At 46.1% G+C, this 16444-nt stretch overlaps 1 protein-coding gene across 1 annotated transcript in view; it reads right to left on the reverse strand.

The window, feature by feature from the left end:
* The window catches only part of LOC147724750 (uncharacterized), a 427049-nt gene that overhangs the window by 111791 nt on the left and 298814 nt on the right, over window positions 1-16444 (reverse strand). The window contains exon 19 of the mRNA XM_086966280.1: window positions 9369-9575. Within this exon, the coding sequence (XP_086822406.1) occupies window positions 9369-9575 (207 nt within the window). The remainder of the gene's footprint in view (window positions 1-9368; window positions 9576-16444) is intronic.

Consider the following 16444-nt stretch of genomic DNA (forward strand, 5'->3'; position numbering starts at 1 on the left):
ACCATGGTGCAAAAACGGCACAGATGCGTGATGCATCTGTGCCGGAAATGTGGCGCATTGCTGGAGTTGCGTTGCACGCGCGACGCAGCTCCAGCAAGGCTCGAGGGTGCCCCATTCTACTAATGCTGCATCAAGACCTACGCCTGCTTCAAGCAGGCGCAGGGTTTTGACGCAGCATTGCCCTGAAAGTGACTGAGTGAAATCTCATAGATTTCACTCAGCCACTTTCAGGAGGCGTTCCTGCGCAGGAACGCCCCCCATGCGCAGGAACGCCTCCTTATGGCGCAGTGCTTTACAACGTGACGCATCTCCTAGATGCATCACGTTGTAAATAGGGCGCATTGTTTGCGCCACAGTTGCGCCAAATAAAGTGACGCAATTGCGGTGCAAAGAGGCGCAACGGCCTCATAAATCTGCCCCAAAGAACTTTCCCATACAGGACCAGAATTTCTAAGGAATGCCTTCCGATGGTACATGCCTAACATACCCCTACGTTCTGCAAGCTCCAACACTCTAGTGATCCTCAGAATCAGGAAGGCTAACTGGGGAGGTAGGAGTTTCATATTCAGTACAACTAAACTATGGAATAGCCTTCCGGCCCACACCAGAGTTATTCCTTCACTGCTCGCATTTAGGAAAGAGATTAAGACCTGTCTTTTTAATGATTAAATGCGCCATCTTCAGCGTGCTCAAGTTCAGTTAGAGCTAAGACACCCTTGGGTAATCGTGCACTTTATAAATCCTCTTAAGATAACATGTCTGCTTGTTATACCTGTTTTAGGAAGGCGTTAGTTTTGGCGCAGCCCCAGATTTACGCTAGGTTGTAAATCTGGGGCAGTCTCAAAAACCGTGGGTGTTGCATGGGAACACCCACAGCAACACCCATGGAACTCTGTTCCACGCAGAGTAAGGCTTTGCCTGACTCCATATTTACAAGGCCAATAAAACTCATGTAAGGTGGCTTTGTGTGGCCTTGTAAATATGGTAAAGCACCCAGCGCCTCTGGGAGCATCACAAAAGTGATGCTCCTGCGGTGTAAAAGTGCCACAGTGGAATTGAAAATATGCCCCTAGGTCCATAGTGGTGATGCAGTTCCTACTGGGACATGACAGGATTAAAAAGAGGATAAGGTAAAACTTGCTGCCTTGAAGAGAGATCACAATCACAATCCTTGCATGGTGAACCTCGAAAGGCACTAAATAAATCTGGTAGCTTGGCACAAACTATTCAGGCTTAACCTGGAATCAAAGTGCAATGTATTTATGCAACACTCAAACAGTAGTAAAGTAAAAACATAACAAGAAAAATCCCAAACCAATTTAGAAAAATAGAGAATATGTCATAAATAAACTGACACTAAAACAACAAGCATCCAATAAATTGAACTGGAGCAATAATTTTTCAAGTTTGAATTATAAATAGCACTAAAAAGTACAAAGCACCAACCACAGGTATCTGGTCGCACTAAACCGGGTCAAAGTCAAAAGTTAGGGCTGACTGCAATGCAGTGCTAGCCGGATATAAGGACCAGGTGAGTCCATGCAGAAAGATCACCTTCTAACATAGAGACCTTTATGGAGAAAAAGTGGTCATTGATGAGTTGTCGGCGAGCCAAGCTGCAAGCGGGATCTGAAGCGGGTCTCCCTCGAATGGGTAAATAGTTCAAAACTCTGGGCACTGCTGCTATCTCTTGGCGAGGATTCAGTGTTGGTATCCGTCTTGGTGGACATACATCAAGATATGTCTGCTTCAGTAAGATTTGGTGTGGATGGTTCCTGTACTAATCGTATTCCCATTACTCGAGGGGTCAGGACAGGGTGCATCCTGGCCCCTTTTCTATTTACTATCTATAAGAATGATTTGGAGGCGGTAACGATGGGCAAACAATGTGACAACCCAGTGTTGGAGCCCGACCCTTGCCGGTTTTACTGTATGCAGACGATGCTGTGTGTATGTCACGGATGGCTTTACGGCTTCAACTGCTACTTGACTCCTTTGCTGACTTCATGGCTGGCTTTGATCGGGCACTAAATAACACTAAATCCCTTATTTTGGTTGCTGGTGATAAACCATCCAAACCAAAAAACCAAAAGCTCATTTTTGTGACAACATTAAGATTAGTCATGTACACACGTTCAACTATCTAGGCATTCTCCTTGAAGATAGGAACGCTTAGGGGTCTTTACTGTTTTTGAAAAGACTCATGTCAGCACGGTCCTGTGGGGCAGTTATGGATTTCTGTGCCAGGGTTGGCAGGAAACCAGTGACGGCTCTGCTTCATATTTATAAAGCCAAATGTGACTCGGCCACTTGTTATGGTAGTGTTATAATAGATACAGGGGCTGTAGCGCCACCCAGGTTGAATAAAACATATTTGCCAGGAGCCTGTTGGCTATTCCGCAATCCACTCCTACTTATGCTGTGCATAAACTGGGCCTAAAATATATCACTGACAGGATAAAGTTGAGACCTTTGTTGCGCTAGATCTCGATCTGGTCTAAAAGTGAGCCTAAACTGAATAGATTATCAGGGACTGTCTCTCCCTTGATAATATGAGTGCGATCCCTTGGCTGCAGTATATCAAGATCGAACTGACAGCCTTGGGGCACCGTAACTTGCTCTCCTGTCCTGGGTTTTTCAAGGCTGACTATATCTGGTTAAACAGAACTTCTTGACATGTAACGCTGTTGATCGAGAACGGTTTGAATTACAGAAAGCAGCATTCCATGCCTATTGTTGGCTAAAACTGTCCCTCAATAGAGCCTTATCTGACCTGAGAACACAATTTGCACTATCACCAACTCTTAACTAGGTTCATAATGAACCTCCTTTTGCCATTAATCAGTCTTCCCATGGGCTGGGCTGCACTTGATACCCTTGGTCCCTGTGAATGTGCCAATTCTCCAGTTCAGACCATGGCCCATTTTGCTTTGTTCTGTGCTTTTTATATCCACCCAAGGAGGAAATTCTTAATACCCATTCTAACAGCTATTAATATAAATCAAGTAAAGCCTGCTATGCTGTTCTTCTGTAGTAAGAGAAGCCTGGCCATAATTTAAACACAACTCTTAGTTGGACTGATTTCACATAGTTTTGCTTGCGATTGATGCCGGAACTGGAGAAGACATGGCTCCACGAACACACATCGGACAACCACGCAGCCCACAAGGACGCCATCCGCAGACACCACCACCTCATCAGATCAGCCAAGAGATCCTCCTTCAAAGACTGCTTGGATAACAATGCACACAACAGCAAAGAGCTCTTCAGCATCGTAAAGGAACTCTCCAACCCCAGCGCCAACGACATCCAAGAACTGTGCGACTCACTAGCCATCTTCTTCCACCGCAAGATCGCTGACACCCACGACAGCTTCAACACCACGACTGCCCCGACTACGCCAGACTACACCTCCCCTTTGAACACCACCAGCGCCAACCGTCTGACCTCCTGCTCCAAATTCAACGACGACGAGATACGCAAGGTCATGAACTCCATTCACTTAGGATCTCCGTCTGACCCGAGCCGACACCACGTATTCAACAAAGCAGATGCAGCCATCGCACCCCAACTACGGAAGGTCATCAACATCTCCTTCGAAACAGCGACATTCCCAGAAAGCTGGAAGCACGCCGAAATCAACGCCCTCCTCAAGAAGCCCAAAGCGGACCCCAAGGACCTCAAGAACTTCCGGCCCATCTCCCTGCTCCCGTTCCCGGCAAAGGTCATCGAGAAAATCATCAACATGCAACTGGCCTGCCACCTCGAAGACAACAACATCTTGGACCTGTCCCAGTCCGGATTCAGATGAAACCACAGCACCGAGACAGCCCTCATCGCCGCCACAGACGAAATCAGGTGCCAACTAGACAACGGCGAAACATCAGCCCTCATCCACCTGGACCTGTCAGCCGCCTTCGACACGGTCTGCCATCGCACTCTAAAGACATGCCTCCTAGAAGCCGGAATCCAAGAGAAGGCTCTTGACTGGACCACGTTCTTCCTCTCCGGCCTCCCACCCATCCGATCCGAAGCCACCAACATCATATGCGGCGTCCCCCAGGGCTCATCACTCAGCCCAACGCTGTTCATTGTCTACATGGCCCCCCTCGCACAAGTGGCCCGCCATCATGACCTCAACATCAATCTCCTACGCTGACGACACCCAGCTCCTCCTCTCCCTCACCAAAGACCCACACACCGCCAACACCAACCTCCATGAGGGAATGAAGGCCGTCGACGATTGGATGAGGAGCAGCCGTCTGAAGCTGAACTCGGACAAGACGGAGGTCCTCATCCTCGGACCCACCCCCTCAGCCTGGGACGACTCCTGGTGGCCGACCACACTGGGAACAGCACCAACACCCACCGACCATGCACGCAATCTAGGATTCATCCTCGACTCCTCCCTCTCCCTGTCTAAGCAGGTCAACGCCATCTCCTCCTCCTGCTACAACACCCTCTGCATGCTCCGCAGGATCTACAAGTGGATCCCGACTGAAACAAGAAGAACGGTGACACAGGCCCTCGTCAGCAGCAGACTGGACTACGGAAACGCACTTTATGCAGGAATCCCAGCCAAACACCTACGACGACTACAACGCATCCAAAACGCCTCCGCCCGACTGATCGTCAACGTCCCCCGCCGCAGCTACATCACCCCCCACCTGAGAGACCTACACTGGCTCCCCATCGACAAGAGGATCACCTTCAAGCTCCTCACCCACGTACTCAAAGCACTCCACAACGCCAGACCGGCCTACCTGAACAGCAGACTCAGCTTCCACACCCCTACCCGCCAGCTCCGCTCCGCCAGCCCCGCCCTCGCCGCTGTCCCCCGCATCCAACGAACGACCCCTGGCAGCAGATCCTTCTCCTACCTCGCCGCCAAGAACTGGAACACCCTCCCTACCCACATACGGCAGACCCAAGACCTACACGCCTTCAGAAGACTCCTCAAGACCTGGCTCTTCGAGCAGTAGCAGCACCCTCCCTCCCCTCAGCGCCTTGGGACCCTCACGGGTAAGTAGCGCGCTTTACAAGTACTCTGATTGATTGATTGATTGTAGCTTGCTTTTGAATTGGTCTGGCTAGGCCCAATTTTTATCCAGGGCATGGGATGTATATTAATGCTTTAGTATGATTATGCATTCTGCGCTCTACTCCCTTTCCTGAAGAGTCTAGTTTTAACTGAAAACTTTAAATCCAGTCTGGAAAGATAGATCAACCTTTCAGGCAAATTGGTGGTGGGACAATGTTTCATCTTTATTAGGGCTATGCATTTTGCATTTTTATCTCAATCTTGTTGTGTTCTATTATAACTTTGATGAGATGTTATGATTATTTGTATCCAATCTTATGTATCTTTTATGGTTATACACGTTTTAACCTAATAAAGAAATGGACTACTACTGTGTCCCGTTTCTTGAGTTTGAGTGGAGTTGCCCAGGGTCCAGGAACTGGGAGTACCACTTGGGGGTTAGGAGGACTCAAGCAGAGGCTAGCAGCAGGGTCCACGGCAGATCCAGTAGGAACTTAAACAAGGAGCCAGGAAACTAGAGAAAATTTGGAGAACATCCCATCTTCTAGAAGACAAAGAAAAATATTGGAGTGCATTATCCTCCTATCATAAAGCAATACGTTGCGCGCGTAAAGCACATATTGCTACCCAAATACAAGAAGCTGGAAACTCCCCTCGAGTTCTTTTTCAAATAGTACAGACATTTGCTAAACCAACAGCATGTGAAGCTCCTGATACTTCGTCCCAACAGTTGTGTGATGAGATTTCATGTTTCTTCACCAACAAAATAGATAAAATCTACGATAAGATTTTATGTACCAATCAGGCTTCAATTACTACTCCGGTGAACCCCTTACCTACTCTCCCTGACTCTACACCAGACTCACAATCTCTGGATATCTTTCCCCCTGTTTCATCTCAAGAAATATCGCGACTTATAAAACAAATCAAAAGTGGCAGCCCAGAGGATGCTATACCAGCCAGACTAATACCCACTTTGGATGAACACCTTAGCCCATTGATCACAGAACTAGTGAACCTTTCACTCATCTCAGGCACTGTCCCCAAAGAATGGAAGCGAGCTCTTGTCAGACCTTTGAGGAAGAACACCGCCCTACCATGGTCTGACCTGACAAATTTAAGACCCATCTCTCTGCTTCCTTTCTTGGGGAAAGTCACAGAAAAATATGTCAATCAGCATCTATCTAGACATATTGAACAAGTTCATGCCTTGGATGAGTCCCAATCTGGATTCCGCCCCAAATACAGTACTGAATCCACCTTGCTGTCTGTTACTGATGATCTCCATGCCTACCAGGACAAGGGCCTATCAGTCATCCTGGTTCTATTAGATCTATCGGCAGCGTTCGACACCGTATCTCATTCCATCTTAATTCAACGGTTGTCGAGCGCTGGCCTTAAGAACAAAGCCCTGGAATGGCTAAAGAGTTTCTTAGCTGATCGTACCCAGAGAGTCACCATGGGCACATATCGCTCAGCGGAAATTGAGATTTCTAAGGGGGTGCCACAGGGCTCATGTTTGAGCCCTACACTCTTTAACATCTACGTGGCCCCCCTGGCAGGAGTGTTGCGCAGATACGGATTTGTCCCCGTATCCTACGCAGATGACACTCAACTCCTGTTTCCCTTCAAATCTCTTTCCGCCGAAGTTAAGAACTCTTTCTCAGCTGGCATGAAAGCAGTGGCACATTGGATGTCCTCCAACTACCTCCAATGCAATGTCAGCAAGACGGAGATCATGCTGTTTGGAGAAGCTAAGATACTCTGGACTCCGGATTGGTGGCCTGCTGAGCTGGGGGCTGTCCCTGAACCCAAGAAGATTGTGAAGAACTTGGGCATTCGACTGGACCATGATCTGTCTCTCAAACAGCATACCAGTTACATAGCAGGGATATGCTTCCACACTATCGGCCTGCTTCGCAAAGTCTTCCCTCTTCTACCTAACTCAGTGAGGAAAACCTTGGTGCAAGCACTTGTACCGAGTCGGATAGACTATTGCAACGGTCTGTTAATCTCAGCCAATGAAGGAGTGCTAGACAAACTGCAGGTCATTCAGAACACGGCAGCTCGCCTTGTTCTGAATGCCCCTCCGAGAACTCCCTCCAAACCCCTCCTTGAGCAACTGCACTGGCTCCCAGTCAGACAAAGGGCCAAATTTAAAATTTGTTGCTTAATCCACAAGTGTCTGAACGGACAGGGACCTACTTATCTCGAACGGAGATTTGTTTCTTATGTCCCAGCGCGGTCCCTCAGATCAAGTACCAACCTTTTACTTGTGGTCCCCCATGTCAAAAAGGCCAGGCATGGAGGTAGAGCTCTATCCACTTTAGGCCCAAAGATGTGGAACAAACTGCCTCTGACCTTACGACAATGTAATGAACATTTAACATTTCGTAAGCAACTAAAAACCATTCTATTCAAAAACCAAATCTAAACATCTCTCAGTATATCAATATGTTCGTGGAGTTACCGGTCAAAAGCGCAGAGATACGCCTGATGGAGTGATTCTAGCGCTATACAAAACCACAAATAAATAAATAAATAAACTGGTTAGGTTGGCAGTTGCAGGGAGAGATGCCTCTGGAAGCTTGTTGTGTCCCTGCAGTTCAAACAGGAGTTCAGCCAGCTAACCCTTTGAGTCACTTCTGGGGTCCTGGTTTTAAGTCAATCAGGTTCGCTCTTCCTACAGGTTCTTCAGACAGCAGTGCAGTCTTCTGATTCTAAACAGGTCCAGGATTACTCTGAGGAGAGCTCTATGTGGTCCACTTTTATGCCCAGTGCCAGTCTGAGGGTAGCGGGCAAGTCTTCCCCCCCCCCCCAATAAACCAGTCCTGGTCAGTTCCTCCCCTCCCACTGGGTTTGAAACCAGCCTGCCTAGAGAAACAAAAAGAGGCAGGGCTAGGTGTCAGCTTTCTCTGACAGTGAAAAGGTTTGCATCCTTTGAAGCTCAGGAGCTGGCTGGACATGGCCTCTAGACAATCCTGCCAATTTATTTATTTATTTTTAGCATTTGTTAAGCGCGAACAATTGCCCGCAGGCGTCTCGGCGCTGTACTAATGTATGCTCTCCTATAAGGTGTCATGGATAAGTGAGAATCTTTAAAGATTGAATAACCAGGTTATAAGGTTATAAGAGAGTAGTCTCCCTCCCCAGCAAAAGCTCTTTGTCCCCTGTCTTGGAGTAATACACATCTCACAACAGGGGCGTCATCAGGGGTAGGGTGACAGCTGGACAGTGGTAGGAAAGGCTTTTGGTATTTAGGCAGGAAAATGACAACTTTCATAAAGTGTCATTTACAAAATAGTAACATAAAACCAGACTTGAGCATTAAGTTGGAATTTAAACTACTATCAAAATGAGTTCTTGAACCATTTTTCTAGCTATTCCCAAACTGAAAGTAGCACTTATTAACTGTAACAGTGTATGCAAATGTTAACCTATGGGAGAGCCAGCCCTGCAGCAGTGAAACGCGACTTTGGAGATTTTTCACTGCCAGAGCATGTAAATATTAAATATAACTGTTCTACTTTTTAAATACCACCCTGCTCTATGGGCTTTTAAGTCCTACTTTGGGTGTGAATTGTACGTTTTAAAAAAGAATGTTTAGTTCTTGTAAAAGGTTTATTTTGCCAGGCCTAAAAGGCAGTTTAAAACAACACATTCAGGCTGCTGCGACAGCCCTGGAGATATGATTTACAGGGCTACTGATGTGGGTGGCACAATGATTGCTGCAGCCTACTAGTAGCATTTAATTTAATGTGCAGGCCCTGGGTACAGGTGGCAACATATGCTAGAGACCTACAAGCAAATTAAATGTGCCTATGAGGCTAATACCATTTTTTCAATTTTTACCACTGGTTAGCAGGGATAAAGTGCAGAGTCCCATGGCCAACAAACACAGGTTCTGAAACAAAAGGCAAACATCTGGGGGCTGCCACACAAAAGATGAGAATTTCCAACAAGCACTGTGCCCAAGAACAAGCAGCAGTTTTCACTAAAGCTAGTGAAAACTATTGTATTATGTGATTTAAAGAAACCAGTTATTAAGTTCGTAAGGCCCCACTGTGACATTTGAAGTGTATTTAATAGCTCACGCACGAGACAGAGTGTGTGACAACTTTACCATGGACCTGAGAGAAGGCCCAGCCTTAACAGGGTATCTCTAAAGTAGTCATTGTTTAATCTGCTTTTTAGATACAACATTGGTATTCAGAGAGAATATGACAGCATTTAAGGGTTATGGAAAGGTAGTCAAAGACAAGAAATACATTGCCATAGGAAAGACCATATCTTAGGCCAGTCAGAAAAAAAACACTTATGCTCTCACCTTGTTTCGCGCCTTGATGACCCCAACCTTGTTAAATTTCAGTAGCTCCTTGATCACGGCCACACTGCCCTTGGCAGCCGCAATGTGGGCACATGTTGAGCCCTCCATATTGGCTGAGGTGACCAGTTCTGGTTTGTGCTTCAGAAAGAGCTTCACCACTTCAGAGTGATCATTCTGTGCGGCCAGGTGCAGCGGTGTCTGCCCTTGCTGGGAATTCAACTGCATGTTAGTTAACAGGAAGAGACTGAACATATTTGGTTCAACAATAATGATAAATAAAAATAGGTTACTACAATGGGTGATAAATAAATTAGATAGAATATTCAATTTCTATTTGTCTTCACAATTTACATGATTTGGGATTACACCCTTGCTCCCACCATCACATATTTTAAATTATGTTGGCCTACTTGATGCCAACCAGCATATGTATTTCAAGAACCCTTCTTTGCAGCATGTAAAAAACAAAAACTTAAAAGACATAACCTGCAGTTCAACAGACTACAATGAGTGCCAAAATATCACCAAACATAAATATATAAAAATGCCAAGCTGCACCTACACTCACCACGGACAGATTATGAGTCAGGCGGAGCGGTGTCCCGTCTTGATCATAAGTGCCCCGGTGTGCCCACACTCCGATTTATAGATTGTAGTATGAAATTGAAATAAAATGTAATGTGGGTTGTGCAGGGTTTGCAGGCACAAATATAGTCCGGCCACCGACCGCTCCTATAGCACAGGGGGAGACTGGATACTTTTTCTGCCTGCCTACACTTTGCTCTGAGACCACCAACCATCCAGACATCTCTTTTCTGTAGGACGTCTACTGGTAAACATCTCACACGTAGACAGAATCAGATCAGGAGGATGGGTGTTCTCTTACATCCCTCTTAAAATATGGGAAAGAGCTCACACCCCACATCAGAGCAGGGCCAGACTGGGAACAGCAACCAGCCCTGGCAGATTGCTGCTCAACAGGCCCTGGGAGTGGGGGGGGGGCGAAGGAGGGGGGTGCTAGCAAGAAGCACTGCTCCTGCTTTTGATACAGGGGACTGATATTGCAGCACTGGACAACATGGACAAAACCGCCCCCACCCTCCGACTCACCGGGGAAATGCCCGGTGCTTACTACAGCCAGTCCGGCCCTGCATCAGAGCCTTCTCCTCTCTTCGTCAATTGCGCAAAAAGCAGTAGATCTGGTATTTCAATTAATCAACCTACCATAGGTACGGCTAGGCACACACACCTGCTCAGCAACATCATAGCCTCGCAGGTGATACTGAGCTTTACAAACACACATAACATAACGTAAAATGCATTAGGATAATGTCCTTCCGCAAACATCCACATCACTGGAAGCCTGTTTTTGTAGACACAAATTGAGTTTACCTCAAAATCGTACTTAAACCAACTCCTGTTTCTCTGGAGAATAGTCTTTTTATTGCTACCATGGTCTCATCATGCTATAGAGACTTTGTCTGTGGTATCCTGTTATCTGGATCTGCAATAGCTTGTAGCTTAGCTTGCTAGAGTATGTGACTGTCTCCTGCTGCCACAGTGTCAAAACAGTGCTGCCTGGCTTGCAACTGGTCCTGGTCATAATAATAATAATAATAGTAATAATAATAATATTAATAAGTATCACGACCACTGGCGGCGTTAGTTGAAGTGGATAAGAAGTGGGCGCGTCTGCTTATCTGCTAGGACACCCGGCTGTATCACATCAGGGTACATGAATGCACTTTAGACAGTGCAAGCGCATTAAAAGTGGTGTTCTGTCTGTTATGAGCCAGCACAGCTTCGACCCATGGCGTACTCTGAGAGCAATCTATGTAATCCTTTAGTCCCAGGCTTGCTGCACCTCATCCCGCTCACTAGACTGAAGCTGTGAGGTCTCCAACTCTTCAGACAGGATGTGAAGCAACAGGAAAGGGAGTACATTAAAAACAGAAGCCATTGTTGTCCAGATCATCCCTCAAATAAGCTATAGAGGAAGACATGGTGTATCCGAAGACAGCCACACTCAGTCACACTTACTGACTGAATCTAAGGCCACAGGTAACTTAAGTTAAGACTAAACAGTGTCTTATTCAGGAGAAAATAAAGACATGCCCTCTTTGTCCCTGCTTTAGTACTGAGAGATCGGTGAATGATGCACATCAAAGCATTCCGTGTCTCAGTACTGAAATACAAGTGAATGGTGGTCTCAGAACAGAGGTGCATTGTGTGAACTCTGCAGATGTCTCAATAGCCATACATCAGTGCGGTAAACAGCCTTTCCAACAAAACATTTACAACGCACTACCATTACGACACAACCATTACAACGCATTGCGCTGGGGGGTGCTCTAGGATAGGGAATAGATTTCATTTACTATCCAACACCTTCCCTACTATCCACGGGGACTGGAGTTGGAATAGTAAATTAAACTATTCACTATCCAGCACCCCAAAGCGCTATGCGTTGTAATGGTATGTGTTGTAAAACCTGTGTTGTAACGGCATGCTTGGTAAAAGCATACGTTGTAACGTCATACATCCCATCAGTGCACGGTGGGAGTCAGTACAGAGGTGCATTATGGGAGCTCAGAGGATGTCTTGGTTCAGCTTATGGTGCGAGCTACTGTAGGTATGAATCATGAGAGTTCTGTGAATATCTTAGTATTGGCATCTCAGCGCATGGTGGAGGTCAGGAAAGAGATACATCACAGGAGCCCTGCAGATGTCGCAGTCAGGTAAGTACATACGTGCATTGCGAGATTCCTGTAAATTTTTTAATATTGGTCCAAGCTTAAACACGATGGGTATTGAAACTCTCTGCGGGTTCATTTAACCGGTTTGTGTGCATGAATGCACATTCTGCTGGTTAAAGGACTGACCCTTTGTGTTCGAATAAATGTGACCTAACAATAGAATTGTGGCTCTAGAAGACCAAAGTTCCAATCACTGCATTTTCACTTTATTAATTTTTTTAAACTTGGGTATTGGTAAACCATTTTAAATAACTTTTGCACCAAAAGTGTGGCCACTTAGAAATCAGCCGACCCTAATGTACAAGAACGTCTAAACTGGACATTGGTGCAACATGTGACAGGATCTGCTTTAATTCATAAATTTAGAAAAGGACTTTTTCAGTAAGATCACGGAGAAGGCAGCTGTGAATTAGCTATTATTTCCTTCTTTAAATAATGTTTATGTATTTTGCTTAAAAATAGAACCACATATTTTTACCATTACAGAAATATGCATCGTCATTATCATGCACATATTTCATTTTAATAATAAGTAATATTTGTCTTCAACATGTGCCATTTTTCAATTATTTATTACATTGAATTGTCATGTTCCTTCGGGGAGTGATATCTAATGGTGTGCCCATGTTCTGTATTAAGCAGTTTCTGAGGAATGCTATTTAAAAATATATTATTACATGTGAGGTGTCTAGGTATGGCTTGTAATGTATTATGCAAGATCTCAGTCATGAAGGCCTAGGGGGTCATTAGGATGGCGGGCGGACCCTATCGGGAAACGGGAACGCCCTCCATAAGGGCAGGGGTTCTGTGGGGGCAATTAGGATGCGCCCACCACAGTGGCGTGCGCATCCTGCATTCCTGTCAATGTACTCAGCACTGCCCGCCACAATGCCAGGAAGGCATGTTGTGCACTTCCATGCACAACATGGCAGTGCCTACCATGTTGTGCATAGAACTGCATGTGCACCCCACACCCCCCAGAGTCCCTGGGAGCCCGCAATGGGTCCCCGCAGTCTATTCCTGCATGCCTTTCCAAGGCGGCAATGCCGCCACGGAAAGGCATGTTACCGCACCCATGGTAATATGGCTGGCAGTGTCTAACAGACACCGCCACCATATTAAACCCTTTTCCGCCCGGTCAACAAGTTGACCGAGCGGAAAAGCAGTGGATGGTATTTCCGTCCTCCGCGGTCCCCCCCGCCATAATAATGGGTGGCGGGCGGGGTCGGATCACGGGCGGATCGCCACCGATCCGCATGTCATCCTAATGGGCCCCCTAGTCTCGATAAACATGTGGATGTGTCTTTGGGGGTAAGGGGAGAATGTCCAGCCATGAATTATATGCATATATGGTCTTTGAATAAAAGCATTGCAGAATCGGAACTTCTTCTCCTGGGGAGAGATATCCACCACTGGGGCCCCCCTCATTAGGACCAACTCCCCAGCCCAAAGCGGTAGTTAAAAATGTGGGTATCTGGGTCGACAGTTTCTTGACCTTTGATGCTCAGGCAAAATTGGTGGTAATTGTTTTTTTTGGACTCCTTTGTGGGCTAAAATCCATTCTGGGATTTTTTGGTTCACAAACTCTCGAGGTTATTATCCAGTCTACTATATTTTCTACGCTTGACTACTGCAATGCGCTGTATCTAGGATCCAAAAAGACAGCGACCAAAAGATTGCAGCTGGCCGAAAATGCTGCGGCACAGCTCTTATTTGCCCTTCCTAAATTCTGCACGGTTTCTAGCTTCATCCATAGGCTGCACTGGCTCGCTGTAGATTAGAGAATTAATTTCAAGGTTCTATGCATTGCTCATAAAATTCTTACCTCCCAGGAGCCTTCCAATCTTTCCAATCTGCTTCACCCATATGTCTCCTTGTGGGACCTGCGCTCAGCGAATCTTCATCTATCTTGTGTCCCCCGTGTCAGAGAGTGAGAGCTGGAGGGCCATCTTTCTGTGCTAATGCTGCTGCCCTTTAGAACGCACTACCTGTGTCTATTAGGAGCATTCAGAATCACTGGGCCTACAGAAGGGCCGCGAAGGCCTGGCTATTTTCTGTCTAATCCTCTGTATATCTTCTTATGCCATCCTTTCTGAAACTAGCACTAGGACACCACGTTGCTGGGACAGCCATGAACTTTACAAATACTTTAACATAACATCAATCCGCTCCCCAGTTTAGCATTTTTGGCTTCATCATAACCCTCAGAGGGCAAAGCTTGGGACAGTATAGATTATATCTAACCAGCAGTGCTTAATTTGAGCCGATGATTACCGGTGCTTGGCGCGAGCACTTAATTGTCAACACCGGGGCTTGTAACTGTCTGTCTAATTTAAAGATGAGCACAACACCAGGTGTTTAATAATTCAATATACATTAAAAATTATTATTGACTGTCGCCCAAGAAATTCCTATTGCTCTGGGGGCCTGGAATAGGCTTAACTTTCACACTTGTAGGAGTGTGATGAGTAGTAATTATGTTGCTACTGCCATTGGCAGCCCAGGGAGGGGCAATGTGTGGTGCACGCTGCAGTGGCTTTCTGATGAGGGCCCTGGCACTTATTTTTTTGCAAAGTAAGCACTGCTAACCACTGCTTAATTTGAGCTGGTGGTTTCTGATGCTCAGCACTGCAGTTAATAGTAAACATTTATGACACTCTGTCACATGGTGGTGCTGTTTCTCAAACTTAAAGATCAGCGCAGCAACAGTAATTCATTAAATCTATATACATTAAAAATTACTAACACCTGCAGCCCAAGCCATTCTTATAGCTTTAAGGGCCCAGAATAGTCTGAATTATCTCACTTGTAGGAATGTGATAGTTAGTAGTTGCATTGGTACTGTCCTTGGCAGAGCTGCAGGGGGACTGGGTGGTGCAAGCTGCAGTGGCCTCCTGACCAGGGCCCTCTCACTTATTATTTTGCAAATTAACCACTGTATCCAACCAGTATTGCAGAAGTTCTATCTGTGACAACCTTCCAGTAGTTAGCCAGTTTCGGGCATGTCCTGAAATCTGCCCCATCTCTTTTAACGCAAGGGCAAGCACTTGATATTGCAGCAGTATAGATGCTGCTGTAGTAAGCAGGGCCGGACTGGCCCTAGCAGGCACCGTGTGTTTCCCCGGTGAGCCACCAGGGTGGGGGACGGTTTTCAGCTCCTGGGGGGCCATTTTTGTTACCAGGAGTCAGCAATACCGGTCCCTGTAACAAAATCGGCCGAAACGGCCCTAACAAACAGCTCGGCCGCACCCCCCCTCCCCTCCCAGGGGGGCCGGCCGAGCAGTTTGCCAGGGCCGGTTTCTGTTCCCAGTCTGGCCCTGGTAGTAAGAATATTTAGTAAAGCATCTTAAATTGGTTCAATTTAAACCTAGCATGCCATGCCTTTAGGAAAAGCTGTTAACCTTATCTGTTAATAGCGTGTTTTAGGTCTACTTCCCAGTTAGGTGTACGTTCTGTCAGGTTCTCTCCTGACTTTACTAACCTACTGTGGTAAATATTAGCTAGTGACCTCTGTGTGCATCCACCTAAAATAAGCTTATATAACATTGTGGGTTCTGTGTCCGCAACACCCCCGGTTTGTTCAATCGGCTGATGGTGCTATACATCAAAACATGGCCTGCAGTTATCTGCCAATTTTGACGCAAATTGTCAGGGTACAAGTGGAAGGTACGCGTGGTAGATGGAACCCACTCACTCTTTTCACAAGGTGGACGTCATCTCCCCTGCCAAGAAGTTGGACCCTACAGAAATATGCTGAACTCATTGCAGTGTAATTTTCAGACACCGGGACATATTCAGTAGGGCTTGCATGGTGTCTGTTTATATTCTTAGAAGCAAAGCGCAGACGAGGGGGTGTTGTTATTTTAAATTCCAGCTGAGCCCAAAACAAAGGCTGAAGTTAAGGAGCCATCAGGCCTCCTTTTGATTGAGTATCCTGGCTGGGAGCTATTTGGAACCTTAACCTAAATTAAAATGTAATGGAGGGGAAACAAAGACTCACAGCTTATTATTACTTCACGGGTTCCTAAGAGAGGCATGCTTTTGACTTTGTTCAGTCCCTCTATATAAGACACATGCATGCACTGTCAGAATGTCAGAAGTGTTGGTCTATCCCAGTATTTACACAAATAACAATTTAAATACAAATATTTTGATGTATTTCTATTTTGGCACTACTCATCCCAATCCAGGGTGTCAGAGCACTGTACATCACACGTACACATTTAACATTGACAATAAATCAAATGTGTTTAAATCAATGCACAGGATGCGTCACATAAGACAGTGAGGGCTACAAGGAGTAGCAGTCTCATCTACTTC

The sequence above is a fragment of the Lissotriton vulgaris genome, chromosome 4_1, assembly GCF_964263255.1.
Source record: "Lissotriton vulgaris chromosome 4_1, aLisVul1.2, whole genome shotgun sequence".
NCBI classification, from domain to species: domain Eukaryota; kingdom Metazoa; phylum Chordata; class Amphibia; order Caudata; family Salamandridae; genus Lissotriton; species Lissotriton vulgaris.